General features: G+C 45.3%; 1 protein-coding gene and 1 pseudogene across 4 annotated transcripts in view; both read right to left on the bottom strand.

The window, feature by feature from the left end:
* Positions 1-14,285: 14,285 nt before the first annotated feature.
* On the bottom strand, positions 14,286-15,120 carry LOC118019424 (annotated as a pseudogene).
* A 109-nt stretch (positions 15,121-15,229) lies between these two features.
* Positions 15,230-17,695, bottom strand: part of EPS15 (epidermal growth factor receptor pathway substrate 15) — a 145,082-nt gene continuing 142,616 nt past the window's right edge. For 2 of the 4 annotated variants that reach the window (XM_035018587.1, XM_035018586.1), the window contains exon 24: positions 15,230-17,640. In XM_035018587.1, the coding sequence (XP_034874478.1) occupies positions 17,630-17,640 (11 nt within the window). In that variant the 3' untranslated portion in view covers positions 15,230-17,629. The remainder of the gene's footprint in view (positions 17,641-17,695) is intronic. The other 2 variants (XM_035018585.1, XM_035018588.1) reach the window with 1 other exon arrangement.

Below are 17,695 nucleotides of genomic sequence, written 5' to 3'. Positions count from 1 at the left end.
TTAATCTTTGAGCTTTAGTTTCTTCACCTATAAAGCAGGGATAACAGGATTCTTGTGAACATTAAATGAGCAAATGGACCCCAAAGAGCTTTGGAACCATGCAAGGCTGTCCAGAGAAGAGGGAAGTCTTCTTCCTGGCCAGGGCCACAAGGACATCCACTGGACGGACACCTGCCACGTATCTTTATGGCAAATGTGCTACCTCCCATGCTGCCACGGGGAGTAGAAAGCAGCACCATCTTTCAGAAGGGGAACTGGAATTTTGGACTGGAAACCTTAGAAAGGTGACCCAATACACCTAGGCAACAAATATGTCTGAAGAAATAGTCACAAACATAAAGATTGCTGGTACAAAGATGTTCATCACAGTGTTTTCTATAATAAGGACACAGCTAGTAATAACCTAAATGTCCATCAATAAAGAATTATTTCAGTGAATTATAGTGAATTTATAGGGTCAAATATTCTGCAGATATTTAAATTTTATAGAGAATTTCTTTGCCCAGATTACTACATTGTTTCCCAAGTAGTTTCTCTGCTCCCACCCCTGTCCCCTTATTGTCTTCTCCACACAGAACCACACCCATTTGATCTGATCATGTCCCTCGTCTGTTCAAAACCCCACACTAGCTCCCCATGTTGTTCAGTGCAAAAGCTAAAGTCTCCACATGGCCTTGAGGCCCTGAATGACCTGTACCCCCATCTCTCTCTCTGACATCATCTCCCTTTACTCTCTCTCATATTCAGCCACTCTGGCCTCCTTGCTTTTTTCCGAATATGTCAGGCACACTCCCACCTCAGGGCCTTTGCACTTGCTATTCCTTCTGCCTGGAATGCTCTTCCTGCAGATATTCACATGATTACTCCTCCACCAAAGGGCTTCAGATCTCAGCTCAAATGTCACCTTCTCCGTGAGGCCTTCCCTGACCATTCTATTTAAAATGGAACCTTTGCCTTCATCCTCCCTATTCCTTCATCCTGCAGTATTTTTTCCATAGCACTTGCTATCTTACCTCCTGAATATTTTGCTTATTCATTTATTTTCTGTCTACCTATTAAATTCTACACTCCACAGGGGTGGGATTTTTTTTTTTTCAGTTTTGTTCTCTAATATATTTGCAGTGCCCGGAACAGTGCCTGGCACGCAGTAAGCACTCAGTAATTGTTGCATGACTGAGTTTTCTGGAAGGTGGGAAAATATTTAAAAAGCAGAATACAAAGGTAGTACTAAAAAGAAAACCCCAATGTGTATGCATTTGAGAAAGCACAAGGAGGCTCCATCTCCTCATCTATTAGAATTGGAGACAAGAAGACCTCCCCCATGAGAGCTGAGGTTGGTGGAAGGCGGTGAGGCATGTCAAATCAGGGCTCAGCCAAGGGTGGATCTCGCTGTTATCAGATCACTGAGGCAACAGGGTGGCAGGCAGTAGGGCCGTTGTAAAGGCCGAGGCCTAGTTCAGAGGGTCCAGCGGAGAGAAACCTGGGCTGGAAGGAGCAGTGGCAAGTGAAGGAGAAGGGGGACGATTTGCGTGCAGCGCTGTGCACTGAGCCTGTGGAGAGGTCATCCCTCTGTGACTGGCTTGTCCTGCGCTCAGGGACAGCGCTTGGGTGTGCCCTTCAGTTACACAGGTGTGGAGGAAGTACCCACCCACCCATTTTCTTGGAAAGACAGCAGAGTTACCTTCAATCTGAGACTTAGATGCTCTCTCTGGGGAGGGTGTTTCTTACCTAGGGATGAATTCTTGCAGGGGGAGGGTTTTGCCATGGCAGACTCTGGAAGGGAGGGAGAGGGACACCTGAGGCTGTGGGAGGGAACAAGCAGGGACAAACTTCCTTCCATGGGGAAAAAGGGACTCACAAGGTATGGAGCATCTGGCTCAGGGTTACCTGGATAGGGCACCTGATGTCCCACTCACTGTCATAAGTCCTAATATAATTGCCCTCCTGGGGTACATGGGACAAATCCAGCCACTGGGTAGGAAGGATTTTACCTAAATACAATAGATTTCTGAACTGCCATTTTCATCTGAAGTGGGAAGGAAGGAAGATGTGGGAAGACATCCACGGGGCCCTCCAGATGTGGAAGTTTTGCAGTTAGGCTCCTTCCAGGATGGCTGAGGGGCTTGGCAAGGGGCCGTAGAATCCTAAAAATCTTCTGTTACTCATTCCTTGCTTCCTAAGACGTTTTAAAAAGTTACAGATTGGTTTTAGGTCAAGGTAGAGAGGAATTAGGAGAAGGGTCTGTCCCACCCTTGGTCTGGGGTGATAAAGTGATGAGCTTTAGGGACCTTTGCCCTGTAAACCCCGCCCCCCCCCCAGGTGGTGGTAGTCAGGCTGAGAATGGGGCTGGAGCCAGCAGTCACAATTGCAAGAGAGTCCCACAAGGGACTAGTTCCCAGCTCCCAGGGTGGCAACAACTGAAGACCCTCAGAGGAGGGTCCAAGCAAATCATATTTTGGGTACTTCATGAAGCTATGACTTTATGTTAGGGCCCTCCTTATTGGCCACAGTTAATTACAATATCGTGCCCCACCCCCACAACTTGTTCTTAGGGGTACTGCTTCTCCTTCCCTCCTCCCCAGCCCCACTGGCAGAATGGTAGGTGCCTCTTATTTGACTCTACCTCTCGGGGCACAGTGACTGGTTGAAGGGAGGGTCAACTGGAATATTTCCCTGAGCTTTTTCAAACAAGACTGGTGGAGGAGCCCCTTCCTCTTCTGGCCTGGGGGACTAATGACAATTATCAGTAACACTCCTGGGTCACACTGACTATGTGTTAGGCACTGTTTTCAGTGCTTTACATAAACGAATTCATATAATCTTCACAAAAACCCTGTGAGGCAAGTCCTAACATTAACCGCATTTTACAGATGAGGAGAGTGAAGTAGGGAGAAGTTAAATAACCTGTCCAAAGTCATACTGCCAGAAAGTCCCAGAGTCAGGACCCCAAATCCTGTGTGGCTCAGGATACTACTGTCCCAGGACTTGAGCTTGGAAGCTGCGAGCAGCCATGCCTGCACGGAATGGAGAAGAAGGAGGTGAGCATTAGGAGAGAATGGAGCTGACCGCAGAGAGAAACTGAACTGAGCAGCAGAAATATTCAGGGGAAGGACAAGCAACTCAAATCACAGATTTGGAGATAAATCAGGAACTGGCATGCTGGCAGAGCTAACACTGCAACCTACATAATCTATTTCCAACTGACCTCAAGACAGGACCAAAAATGTCCCAAGTCAGAATCCTTCTGTAACTGATAACAAGGGACAAAGGTGACCTCTGGGTTTCCCATGGCATCCTCCCAAGAGATGGAGGGTTTGAAGGCTGCAGTGTGCCTCCCACACCCGAGCCCTCTCATACCCCAAGCAGCTGCTCTGGACAGCAGAAGGTAGATCAGAACCCTGGGATTAGAAACCTCAATATCGTAGAGCACGGCAATTTTAAATCCTGAAGTCTCGTGGTTCACAAATGCCTTAATTCACAGAATCTGAAACTCAAAGAGGTGAACACTCAGCCCTGGCCTCCAGTCCGGATCCTGTCCCAAGGAAGGAACCCCAAAGCCACTCCAGGATTCCAGTCACCAAAATTGAAACTGCCTACCTGGAGGCATCTGAGAGCTCCTGAAACTGGGGCAGTTGACCGCAGCCCCAGGACCCTGGCCTCTTTGGCTGGGCCCCTCCATTCTCAGAGAGGCCCCTCCCCCCACAGCAGCTCTGCCGCTTACTCTCCCAAAAGCCATCTGCCCATCTATATTTCCCCCTTTGCTCCTAGTGCTGCCTCCTACAGGAGCAGCCATGGGGTGGGGTGTGGGGAGGTAAGGGGGTTGGGGATGGGGGGGTGGCTACTGGTTTGGCTAGGAAGGGGCCCTGTTTGTAGCATGAGTAGGTGGCAGTCCCCTTTGTAAGATGTGTGGGCATCATTTCTTTCTCCCAACACTTCCTGGCTATACCCATCTTGGTGCCCAGAATCCCACCCTTGACTCCCAAACCTTTCAGAATCCCCTCTGTTCAATGGGAATACCTTAGTTACCTCATACCACTGCCAAGAAGGAAGTGAACTCACACCAAATATGCCCCAGTGGCTGTCTGTGAGGTCCTTTCCAATGTGACTTCACTAGGTCTTCCTACCACTCAGTGAGTAGCTATTATTTTATAGCTGAGTAAACTTAAGTTCACACAGACCAAGTAATTGAATCAAGGCCATAGAGCCAGTAAGTAAGTGGCAGACCAGGGGCTGGGCAAGCTCTTTACCCTTTGGCCATGCTATGGGAGACCAGGCAGTGTGGTGGGTGAGGGGTAAGGGTGAAGTCACAGGTCCTGAGCTGGGAGAATAGAGACCTGGGTTTGTGCCTCAGATATGAGACTTTGTGGGGACACCTGGGAGTATTCTCTGGGTTTTTGTGTCCAGCAAGTTCCACCTGAAGTATAAAGGCACATGTGTTCAGGCCCTCCCATATACTCCCTCATCCAGGCCCATAGAGGATACAGGGGCCTCTACTTGGCTAGAGTCTTCTTTCTCCCTCTCCTCTTCACTGTCTCTCACCTCCCTTCCATCATTAGTGATTTTGAGTCTCACCTCTCAGCCTGTCTATTCACCACTTAGCAGTTCTTCCTCCTTAGCCTCCCCCTCCAACCCCACCCCCCCACCCCCACTACCCTGGCGTTCTCTTAATCCACACCCCAACATCCATCCTGGATCATCACGCCAGCCTCCCCTCTGGTCTCCCTACCTCCCTCCACACTGTGACATCAGCAACATACACACATTTGAAACTCAGAAGGTGCCTGGTGCCTACAGGACAGAGCATAACCAGGTTTTCATAGGCAGGGCAGGCCTCAGGCAAGAAATTCATCTGGACATAAGACTTCTTTTCTACCCCAGCCAGGGTATCTCACCTTCCTCAGAAATTGTCCCTTCATGTCCTCATCAAAGCCAAAGCACTCTCTAAGCCCTTGTCCCTTTTGCATGTGTAGTGGGGAGACAGAAAAAGGTGACCCCGATTCAGTGTTGAAATGGTCCATCCCCCAGCAAAATCCTTTCTTCCTGGGGTACCAGGGTCATCTTTAAATATGTAAATCCTCTCCCTGACGCCCTCTAGTGGCTTCCCGACACACAGTGAAATCCAAACTCCTTGCTCTGTTCGGGGCAGCCTGCCTCCTGGATCCCATCAGACACTGATTCACCTCAAGGATCTCCTTTCTGCTCCTCAGACACAAATCACCCTTTGATATGAGCTACCCTCACTTCTGGGAATGGTCTATTTTTATTGTCTATCACATGGCCCTCTTTTAAGCTTCACACAGCATTGTTTGTTTGCCTATTTGTGTAGTCTGTCTTTTCCACTCGAACATGGTCTCCTGTGAGCAGGGAGTTGTGTCTCTGAAGTAAGGCCATATCCGCAGCACCTAGTACGGTGCCTGGAGCACAGTATGTGCTCAACAATGTTTGTTAAAAGACTGAATGAGAACCACGAGAAGGAAGCAAAGATGCCGAAAGCCCCTGAGTCTGACTCAAGGGTGGGGTCAGAAAGGCTCTCGAAAAGAGGTCACCTGAAGTTGAGTCTTACCGATGTGAATGTCAGGAGTGGAGGATGGCACTCCAGACAGAGGCAACCCTGAGCAGCCTGGCACAGTTGTGAGAGCACTATAAAGCGGTCGGTGTTGCTGGACCAGAGTGAGCACTGGGAAGCTATGGGAAACGGGCCTAGGTGGGTCACAACCTCTCTCCTCAAGAGCCGTGAACTTTAACCTCTAGGTGATAGAGACCCATGGAAGTTTTATTTATTTTTTTAAAGATTTTATTTATTTGACAGAGAGAGACACAGTGAGAGAGGGAACACAAGCAGGGGGAGTGGGAGAAGCAGACTCCCTGCTGAGCAGGGAGCCCGATGTGGGGCTCGATTCCAGGACCCTGGGATCATGACCTGAGCCAAAGGCAGACGCTTAACGACTGAGCCACCCAGGCGCCCGGAGTCATGGAAGTTTTAAAACAGAAAACTGACATAGGGACATTGGATTGCTCTTCTTCAGGGAGAATGGAGGGTGAACTTTAAGTATGTGAAGGAAAGGAACTGGGTATCTAAGCTCAGAAGAGAGGTCAGGACTGCCCCCTCTCCTCTTTCTCAAGGGAACACATCTGGAGACACCAACTCATCCAGGAGGTGGGGACAGCTGGGGAGGAGACAACACAAAGGAGACAATGACAGCCCTGATGGGTTGACCTTGGAGGAGCTGTAGGGCACATAATTCCTCCCTGGACCAGCACTGACACCCAAGATTTCCCCCCACAGTGCTGCCCCCAGATGTGGACAACCCAGGGTTGGGGGGCGGATGGTGTGCCTGCTCTCACCTGTCCCGGCACAAAGGGTGCCCATGGCTCCACTCATGCAGCGCTCTGGAGGACCAGGGGCGTGACAAGCACCCCTGAGGGCTGACTCGGCTGCCCAAACCTGACTCCCAGCCCGCCCGAGGGCCAGCTCACCTGGGTACCCTCGCAGGTAGCGCGCAGATGACGGCACTGGAAGCGGGGCTCGGGGGCGACCGGGGAGCGGGGGTCCGCAACCCTCGTCCCCAGGCCCAGCCCCGCCGGGGGCCGCAACACGCGAGCAGCGGGCACGTGGGGGTGTGAGACGCACTGGGCTGCACCTCCCCCCGCCGGCCCTCCGGCCGTTAGCCCGCGCACTGCGGTCTCCAGCTGTACCCCCACAGCTGTCCCTCCCGTCGGCTGCCGGCAGCCGCCCCTCCCTCCCACGCGCGCCTCCCGCCGAGTCCCCGTCCCCGCCCAGTACCTGCGGTCGCTCTTCCCGGAGGCCGCCCCCTTCCAGGCGGTCAGAAACGCCATGGACGCGGGCCGGACTTGGACGGGGGCGCGGGCGGCCCCTCGTGGCGGCGTGGGCTGTAGCCGCGGCTCCAGCCGCAGCTCCTGGACCCGGCGGGGCGGGGCGGGGCGGGGCGGGGCGGGGCGGGCCCGGCGGCTCCTCCCCGCCGCGGCCGAGCACCTCCCTGCCTGCCAGGGACGTCGGTGTCCCCGGAGCGGACCTGGGGTCCCAGGGCAAGCCCATTTCCGTCCAGAGCCGTCGAGACCCATCACTAGTCACGAGGAGAAGCTGAGGCCCAGGACGCCCAGGGATTTGTCCGAAGACCACACGGAAGGCCAGTGGCAGCACCAGGACCTGCCCCGAGCCTCTCCAGTCCCAGTCTGGTCCAGTGAGCCGAGGGGCGATGGTGTCAGCAACGCCTTTCTCTTCTGCTTAAGTACACAACCCTGCCTTGCCAGGGCCGCACCTGGATGGAGTCTGGGGCTTGGGCCTGCAGGAGCGGCTGGGGGGCAGGTAGGGGAGCAGGGAGGTAGGAAGGAGCTGTCTGGCCTGGGAGTAGAGGCTGCTGACAGGCAAGGCACCGGGACAGGAGGCTTCCATAGGAGCTCAACTAAGGACTAGGAGCAGGGAGCGCCTTGAGGAGGATCACTCCAGGTCCAGTGTGAAGGATGGATTCAGGGGTCCCTGGAGACTTTTCTCAGTGAGAGGATGGGGGTTGAGGGGACCATTTCTGTCTCCTTTTGGGCTGGGTCTGTATTGTAGGCACTTGTGCAACACAAATCGTGTGTCAACTAATGGTGACTGATTCTGACAAGTCTGAGCCATACTCTAATGTGCCAAGCCCTAAGCCAGGTGTTTGAAACAAATTCTCATTTAATTTCATCCTATTAAGTATTTACTCCCATTTTACAGTTGATGAAACGGGGGCTCCGAGGGGAAAACTGAATTCTCTTGAGACTAAGCTGTGGAGCTAGGTCTTTACACCCAAGTCTGCCCCATCTGGCACTTTCCCCTAATCCCGCCTGAGGTCTGCAGGTGGGCTGGGGATGGAGTGGGAGGCCTGGGCAAAGCAGGGTGCAGAAGCCTCAAGGATTATCTGGGCAGTTTCTCTCAATTCTCCTTGGTAGGCAGCAGAGAAAATATGACCTTTCCCCCTTTCTCTGAGAACTCATGTCATGGTCTTGGCAGATCAACCAGGGCCCAAAAATGCTGCCTATCTGACCACAATGCTAGAACCTCCAGATCTGGAAATTCCAGTTACGTGCACCTAGGGGCCCAAATCCCTCAGCCCGCAGAGCCTTATCCAGCTTGGCAGCATTGGCATTACGGATAGCCAACTTCTTCCTGGGCTCACAGGCATGAATATCACAGGGCCTCAGAAGCCTGGCCTCCTATAGGCCCAGAGTCCAGTCAAATCCCATTTGGAATTAAAGTCCCACCCAGCCTCTGAGCCCACAGCTAATACTTCCTCCAAGAAGCCCTCCTAGATCTCCCCAGTGGAGGAATCTCTCCTTTTCGGAGATTACATTTCTGCCTTCTTCACAGCGTTTAGCACTACATACTTTTTAATCCTTAGTTATCAATGACCAGTCTCATCTTCAGATTTCTATCTGAAAATAGAGAATGTCTCACATCTGTGTCTTCCATGGAGCCTGGCACCACTGCTACACTAGTAGGTGCTCAGAGCAGAGTACACAAAGAAGGAACTCATATTTATAAAGTTTCCACTTTGTGGCAGGCACTTTACATACTCACCTTTACAGACACTCTAACTGGGACAACAACTCGTGAGAATATTTGAGTCTGAAGTTAAGAAATGTTCCTAAGATAAAGTCAGGAGCTGGGATTCAATCCCAGGTTTCTTTTCTTTTCTTTTTTTTTTTAAGATTTTATTTATTTATTTGAGACAGAGAGAATGAGAGACAGAGAGCATGAGAGGGAGGAGGGTCAGAGGGAGAAGAGGGTCAGAGGGAGAAGCAGACTCCCTGCCGAGCAGGGAGCCCGATGTGGGACTCGATCCCGGGACTCCAGGATCATGACCTGAGCCGAAGGCAGTCGCTTAACCAACTGAGCCACCCAGGTGCCCTCAATCCCAGATTTCTTAAACTTCAAGGTTTGTTTCCTGTTCTTCCTGTTCACTTTTTCCTTCATCATCTTCATCGTCATCACCATTGTTTGTCTAGAGCTATGTTAGGCATTATTCTAAACTTTTCAGATATACCAGCTCATTTCATCCTCAGAACAATCTTATTAGGTATTTCCTTTTACAATTCCAATTTTTATAGTTGAGAAAATGAGGCAGAGGATTAAGTAATTTACTCAAGCTCACAAAGGCCAATTAAGTGGCAGAGTGAAGACTTAACCCAAGCAGTCATCCTCGAGTCTGTATCTTAACCCCAGCCCGTCTGCCTGCCAGCCCGTCTTAGAATGCACATGGCATTTACGAATCATTTTCCCAAAGCTTATCTTATTTTGAATCTCATAACAACCCCAAGGTAGAGCGGGTTTTATTCTTTCCCTTGCTCTGAAGCCAGACTCCTGAGTTAGAATCTGGGCTTCACCACCTGATAGCTGTATGTGACTTCAGGCAAGTTACTTAACCTCTCTCTGCTTCAATGTTCTCATCTGAAACGGGAATTATGTAAAATGCGGAAAAGAAAAGCACCCACCACAAGGGTTGTTGCGAGGGCTAGATGAGTGAATTCAAACAAAACACAATAGTGCTGAACATGTGTGTGTCATGTGCACCTCCTATGTGAGTTTTATTCAGAATCAGTGAGGAATGAAGTGTTCTGTATCAAACTTTTAAGATGACTGACGTATGTATATTCTCTTTAACCATGGTTACACACTTTCCTAAAATGTAGTATTACCTTTTCTGTCTTCTCAAACACAGACACGACAGCCCTGACTTAGTGAATATCTGCCATGTCACAGGAATGAAGACTTTATATCCATCATCTTTAATCTTCACAACAACCCTATTAAGTAACCGTTATCTGAGAGGTTAAGAGACATACCCACAGTCACAGAGCAGATGGGAAGGCCAGAATTTAGATGCCTGTTCATAATACTCTGAGATCTGGGTTCTTTCTACAAGGCTAGGAACCTTCTCAAGAAGCTGAGATGAATCAGCGTTTTCTTTGAGAACATCAGTTCTTGCTTAGAGCCCAGGTTTACTGTGTTTGATCTCTGTTGCCACTTAGGCCCAAAGGGCTGCCTTTAAGACCAGACATACAAGAGGCAGGCTGGTAGTGGAAGGTCTCAGAGCTGAGGCACCTGGGCTGGAACCTGGCTTGGTCTCTACTAGGTGGGGGTTGGGTGGTGGGGGTGTCTTTGCTAAGTCATTTCCATCTCTCTATAAACTTTTCTTTCTGTTAAAAGTGTTGTGAGGATTAAATAGGGGAATGTATATTAAAAGCCTTGGTGCCAGGCTCAGGGAAGCTCCTCAGTAAGTATTAGCTACTTTTCCTCATCCCTTTTCCTTTCCACGGAACAACTCAGTCTTCTCAAGTTGGGACTCCAGAGGAAGCAGAAGCTGAAACTAAGCCCTTAGGTCTTGGGCAGCTGAACACATTCTATATATACTTATTGGGGTGGGGAAGAAAAATAGGTGGGGTCTTTCTGCAAAGACACACCTTCCCCTCCATAAAATAATCTTTTATATTACTAACCTGGATACATAACATTAGGATCTACCTACATTTCTTATTTGAAAAGAGATGTTGAAAAAATCAGTGGCTTTCAAACATTTTCTCTCGTGACCCAGTACATACATATTCAATAACAAATTCTATTTCATCATTTTTTAAACGCTGACTTTAAACATGCTGAAAAATTTACAAATGGAGTATAAGAAGTATATGATTTGAGAGGAAAGTGGGCAGGAATATAGATAGACTGGGTATGAATTGGCAATTACTGAAGGTGATTACTGGGACATGGGAGTTCATTCTACTATACTACTCTGTTTACATTTTTTCCATGCTGCTTGATTCACTAAACTGATTTCCCAACCCAACTAATGTCCTACCTGTTTTGGAAAAACATCAAGTTAGAGAGTATAAAATTAAGCACATCTCAAAAGGATTCCATTACTCCATAATCAGATCGGAGGTACCTTTATTTCCTTCAATTAGCATTTTCTTAAGATTTAAGGGGGGGAAAAACAGCTTACACGTTTAAGTCATTACTGATTAAGTACCAATCAGAAATTAAAGTTATGAAGGAAAAGCCTTTTAAGGGTTTAGAATTTTAACCTGAGTGTGATGGGAATCAGTGTCATGTTGTATTGTAGGAGTGTTAGGGGCAGATTTTGATTCTAGATGAATCTGTGACATGGAGGATGGTTTGGAAGCAGACAGAAAAACAGGGACCCATGGCAAGGAGATTAGGAGGCTTTGGCAAAGTCTACAAGAGAGATGATGAAGACCTGAACTGGGGCGGTGGCACTGGAGAAGAAGAGGATAGATTTGAGAGATATTTAAAAGGCAGATTGTTAGGACATGTTGATGGTTTGGAGGAGGATGCGTCAGGGAGAAGGCCTGGTATATATACACTCAATAAATAGTATGGTCAATGAAAGGGTGGAATCAAAGCTGGGGGGCTGAGATACTTCACTAAGAACTCAAATTGGGCAAGTCAGCCTCAGGAAGAGTTAAACTATAAAGTCCACAATGGATGAAAGCAAAGATATGTAAAGTCACCCCAAAGAGACACTAGCTATCGCTACCCAACCAGCCAAACCAGACTGTAACCTGATTAAACATAGCAATCGGAAAAACATGTTCATCAGAGGGCCAGGCAGCCCTGGCTGCGGAGAGAGAGGAGTTTCAGAGGCAGGCGGCATCCAGACACCACTGGCAAGGGAGGAGTCTTGTTCAGCCAGTTGTGGGTGCTCTAAACCCTGTGGCAACTTTTGCTGGAAACTGATGTTCTGGTCTCTACATCAGTCCCGTCAGTAATGGAAGCTCTGTCTCTGTTTTACTGATGAAAGTCAGGTTTCTGAACTTGAAGGGCAGACCTGGGCCAGGTTGAATCGACTAAGTAATAAACGCTACTCACATGAGGCCTCCTAAGAGACTGTCAGCCTTTCCCAGGGTGGCCTTGTGAGACCTATGCTTATAAAAAATTCTGAGTCACCATCCATGTTTTTTACTAATGCTAGAAGTACTATACTGTGTCCTGGGGGCACCTCTTCTGGGAAGCCTTCCCCAATTCCTCTGGGTATCCCAGCATTCCTATCTTAATCCTCAGTATGCAATGTTGTGGAATTAGTTGAGTAGGTGTTTATCCCTCCTACTGTATCACCACTAATCCAAGAGCCTCATGAAAGTCTTCTCTGTCCCTAAACCGGCACAGTACCTAGAACACAATACACCTTAGCAAAAGATGAATGGAATGACAATGATTTTCTCACTGTACATTTCCAACACTCAGGCTTATGGGGATTTTAGCCAGTAAGAGGTACACTATGGATCTATGCATCAAAAGTATCTTAAAATAAGTTTTTTCAGTACAGAAGAGTGACTGAGCATGGATTCTGGAGTCAGACTCCTGGGTACTGAATCCTACCTTGGGTACTTTTTAGTTCTGGATCTTGGGCAAGTTATTTAACCTTTTTGCACCTCATCTTTAAACTGGAAATAATAGCACCTAACTTAAAGGATTGTTATGGAGAGTAAAATGAATCATTATATATAAGTCCTTCACATAGTACTGGCACATAGTGTTATTAGCTTCCAATTATTATTTTTAAATAACTCTACCACAAGAAAGATTGGAAGTGCTTTACATTATGAAACAGAATCCAGAGGTCAAGTATAGAATGACAATGTGCAACAGCATGGCAAACTAAATGAGTAGATTTAATAAAACTTGCAGAACAGAGACTTGGAAGTCAGCCTCTACTCCAGTGGTTCTCAGAGTTAGGTTCCCCGGGGCCAGCAACTTTAGCATCATCTGGGAACTTGTTAGAATTTCAAATTCTTGGGTCCCACTCTAGACCTACTGAAATCAGAAACTCCGGGGATGGGGTCGCAATCTGTATTTTAACAAGCCCTCCAGGTGATCCTGATGCTCACTAAAGTTTGTGAACCACGCCTTTCCGCTGAACGTCTACGTCTAATCAGACTTGAAGGCCTGCTAATTCTCCTAAATTGGTCCCCATCTCTCAGGCCTCAGACACAGCCACATTTTTAGCTCCTTACCATCTCACTTGAATGACTCCAGCAGCCTTCACCTGCTCTCCTGGCCTTGCCTGGTTTCCTCCTAAAGCAATCCTCCAAATCACCACCATTAAGATCTTTCTTACACACAAACACAAACACTTCACTCTTTTGCCCAGACCTAAACTCTAGTCACAGCGAATTCCTTCAGTACTTGCTGATAGCTAGTACACTACACCGTGTCCTACCCTGTCTTCTACACACAGCCCTGGCCTCTGCCCAGAACGCCCTGTCCCTCCAGTTGTGCAGCAAACTTTTCAAAAACTACTCTTTGCCTACCTTTTTATGTACTTTCCAGAGTTCTACTAGCACTGACCAGTTTTCATTTTTGCGACCTTTGTGATTTAAAGATTTGTATTTCTTTAAGAAAAGCAATGTTGGCCATCTCCCCTATGTACTTATTTATCACTTATGGAAATACTAACAATGGTTGAATGCTTTCGTATGTCAGAAACTGTATTAAATCCTTTTAAGGATTACATAGGAGAATGAATTAGAAAATGTTTTATAAGATGTCATGTGCTATGTAGTAGGTCTATTTCATCAATCAAGAGCAGAGATCACATGGATTCTTCTTTTTATGATATTTCTCCTCTGGCTTCACCCCTTTAACAGAAATAGCAAGTAGTGTTTAAAACTCTGGAGTCAGCTCCCTGAATTCAAAAGTGGCTAGCTCTGCCACTTACTAGCTGCATAATAATGGCTTAGGGCACCTCTTCTGTAAAATGGAGACAATGATGGTTATTGTTATTAAACACACACACACACACACACACACACATTAGAGTTACTGCTGTTGAGGATTAAATGAACTAATGTATGTAAAGCACTAGGGATCCTGCCTGGTGCTTAACATGTTATTTGTTGTTATTATTTATCATGTCCTATTCCTAGCATTTCCTAGGAGCAAACTTTTTCACACAAAATGAGACAAAGCATGGTAAACTGGAAAGAGTATCATGTTTTAGAATCAGAGAGACCAGAGTTCAATTCCTGGCGCGTCTACTTCTTAGCCCTAAGATCCGAAGCACATTAATTTTTTGAGCCTCAGTTTACCCATTTCAAAATAGAGGCTATTACAACAGACTTAGGTCTGTTGTAAAGATCAAACAAGAAAACACACATAAAGTGCTTAGTTTAGTGCTTCACACACAACATGTATCCAATAACCAATAGCTTTTTTCTTTTTTTTTTTTGAGATATCATTAGTTTATTATAAAACAGAAATGGAAATTATTTACATGGAAAGATTTCAGACCTTACTTCAGTGGAATGGGCAGCTTCCTTCACATGAAAATCATTTCAACAATGACTTGTTTTAGTCTACATACTTTCTGAGAATGTTACCATCTCTAAATAAGAGATAATCCTTGTCATGTAGAATTGCTCTGGTGCCTCTATTCTGGGAGAAGAACTTTATCTCCAACTTTCACGCTAACTGGTTGAATCTCTCCACCTTTCCTTTAGAGCCTGATCCAACAGCTACTACTGTCGCTTGCAGGATTTTTCCTTGAGATTTTTCTGGAAGCATGATGCCTCTCCTTTGGTTACAATTTTAGCTGCATTCCTTTCAACTAAAACTTGGTCAAAGAGGGAAAGAAACTTTCTAAATGCCTGTCCTGCCATACTCAACTTTTGCACTGCTGCCACAAGGAAAACAATAGCTATTTTCACTACTAATAATAACAGGGCAGACTTTGTTTGATTAAAATATGTAATATTAAAAAGCTGCCAAAGTCAAATCCTTCAGAATGATCCCATGAGTTAAGTATGATATTCATTAGATGACGGAAATGAGGCTCAGGGAGGTTAGATAAGTTTCTCAAAGTCATCTTTCTCAAAAATGGTAGACTAGGGATTCTATCCCAGGACTGTAAATAATTTTTTATACCATGGTGCCCTCCTAAGATCCATGTCACAAATCCTCACTCAACAAATATATACAAACTATCTGTGTTTCAGGCTCTGTCTCTATGCATATACATTTTCCATCTTTCTTTCACAGAAGCAGGACAATAACTAAAAATAATAGCTAGCATTTGTTGAGTATTTATTCTACACCAGGCACTGCCTCAAGCACTTTACACATATTAATCTGTGCTGATTGTATACCTACCCCTCCTTGGACACAGCATGGACATAACAGAGAACTGCAAAACTCCATTTCAAATAGAATGTATGGATAGTATGCTTTATTGTTACTTAAAGTTTATTGTTCTCATAATTACAGGCTACAATTTAGAAGTTTGAAACAGAAGAGAAAATTCTATAAAGAGAGCCCAACTAAACTTTAACAAGTATGTAGAAGGTGGTTAAAACTTTTTAAGTAGTGCCACTGAGCTCTCAGGAATACTTGTCTGTCCTCTGAAAGCACAGGCCAGAGTCAATGACGTAAAATGTAATCACAAATGACTCTAAAACATTCATCCTCCACAAGTGAGCATGGAGAGAAAGAGCGATATATATATTTATATAATATATACATACTTTAATATTATATTGGTCCACTGAGTATACATATTTTAACAAAAGATAAGAGTCTGTGTAATCCAGTTAAACATACAGAAGATTAGGGTACACTTATTACATTGAAGGTTGGTGTTTATAAGTTACAGATATTTAATATTTTCCAGAGTGGTTTTTTAATTAAAAAAAAATATTTTAAAAGCATTTCAAACATCTGTTCATTTTCCCAGTGCAAAAGAAGGTTATTCAAGTCAACTTACCTTTATCCTGAAGTATAAGGGGAAGGGAAAAAAAACCCCAAAACGACTACCTATCACAGCTCCCAACACTACCTTCTCAATCAACTTTTAGCGGTATATCCATAGGCCACTGGATTAGTTTATCAAAATTAAAGCCTTACGATGATTCAGCCCTTGCTTCATATGTAGGACTTTTATCCTGAAATGTTTCAATTTATAAAAGTAGAAAAAAGTTAGCGTGCAAGAACGTGGTGTAAGTTTGCTTTAAACTGCAGCAGTCCAACTGTGTGTGGAGAGGAAAAAAAAGCACCATTTCAAGATGAAATTAATTTGGATATTTTGGAATTTATTCATAGACTAGGCAATAAGTTACTCTGATTAACACAGATCAATACCACCTTGACTTGGTGACCACAGAGACTTTTAATTATTTTGTAGGTGCATTTTTCTTTATCTTGGTATTTAATACATTACCTAAGTCAGTAACTGATGTTAAAAGAAAACTAAGGTTATTCCACAGTTTACAGCCTACATCACAGTCTATTTCAAATTCAGCTTGCCTGCTAGGTCAGTTTTACAGGAGATAGACTTTTAATACATGAAGAGCTTTGACAATTTGACAGGTCTCTTCTCTCTCAATTAAAAAAAACAGGATTTTTTTGCTAGCCTGCCAATTTTATAGGTAAAAACCAGGAAGAGATTAAAATACAAAGATGGACAAAAAGCAATAATATGATTTAATACACATCACTTTTCCCATTTGTATTCGGTGAAAGTTTTTACATTTCAAGTAAGTGAGCCTTCATTAAAGAAAACAAAATATATATATAAAAAAGTTTAAAGTACCTTCCAGTTCTCACATGCTGAAGTTTCTTCTGCAAAGTACAAAAATAAACCTACCATGAACTAAAGGGGACAGTGCCAGAGCAATGGCAGAACAACTGCTATGTTAGATTTTTGCTTACCTTACACTGATGGGTATATGTTAAGTGATACATTTTCTCCACTGTCTAGCACTTAAAATTATGGAGAGGTATCTGTTCATCTAAAATTCTTTAAATCCAGAGAAAATTTTTTAAAAATATAATTCACATATGAGGCTTTAACATTTTTATTTAGGAAAAGATTGAGTCTGAAGCTATAATGGTTCAACCTTAAAGCATCCCTTTTTCAATAGTGGAGTCAATTTATGCAAAGTATTTTTCCTATAAAAACAAACTGAACAGTATTTTAATTATAAGGAAATACAAACATATGCTTTAAACTAGCCAATTTGCACTATCATCAAAGAAATAGGATGTTCTTTCCCTTCCCCTCCCTCAACCATTCAAATCAAAGAATACTGCAAACTTTAAGAAACCCACTGGCTATCATCAGAGTAACTACAGAACAAGGGTAGCACAGGGATGAAACTATTTCTCTATATTCCAGAAGGCAGAAGCTTGGGTACTCTAGCTTTACAAGTAAAAGGAGCACAGGCAGGCAGAAGCTCACAGTAAATACACATCAGAACAGGAGCATAGGTGATGTTGTCTGACTGGGTTACTGCTTTGATGGGGGCGGGGGGTGGGGGCAGGAAGACAAATCTGAAATGGAGTTAGGAACAAAAACAAACTTTTGTCACATTTATAGGAATCTCAAACCTTTTGTATTCCCATGCTCATAGGTAGTTTTGATACACACTGTAAAGAGCTTCAGTATTCAGGAAGAAGAATATTGTATGGTTGACAAAGAACAGGAGAATTCTTCATGCTTCTGATATCTCAGATTTGCTGAGTGCAATAGCCAGTTCTAAGTCTTCCTGCTCTTGCTGATTTAGTCGGGCAAGCCTCTGGTCTTCCTCTCTCTCACTTTCCCTCTTGGCCCATTCAATCATATCTTCTTCAGAGGGATACTGTCATTTAAAAGATGGATGAACATTAATGAGTAAAACAAAAAGAAAAGAAGGA

This window comes from Mirounga leonina, unplaced genomic scaffold, assembly GCF_011800145.1.
Source record: "Mirounga leonina isolate KUSES-001 unplaced genomic scaffold, KU_Mleo_1.0 Mir_173, whole genome shotgun sequence".
In the NCBI taxonomy this organism is placed as follows: domain Eukaryota; kingdom Metazoa; phylum Chordata; class Mammalia; order Carnivora; family Phocidae; genus Mirounga; species Mirounga leonina.
This window is presented reverse-complemented; position numbering and strand designations above follow the sequence as displayed.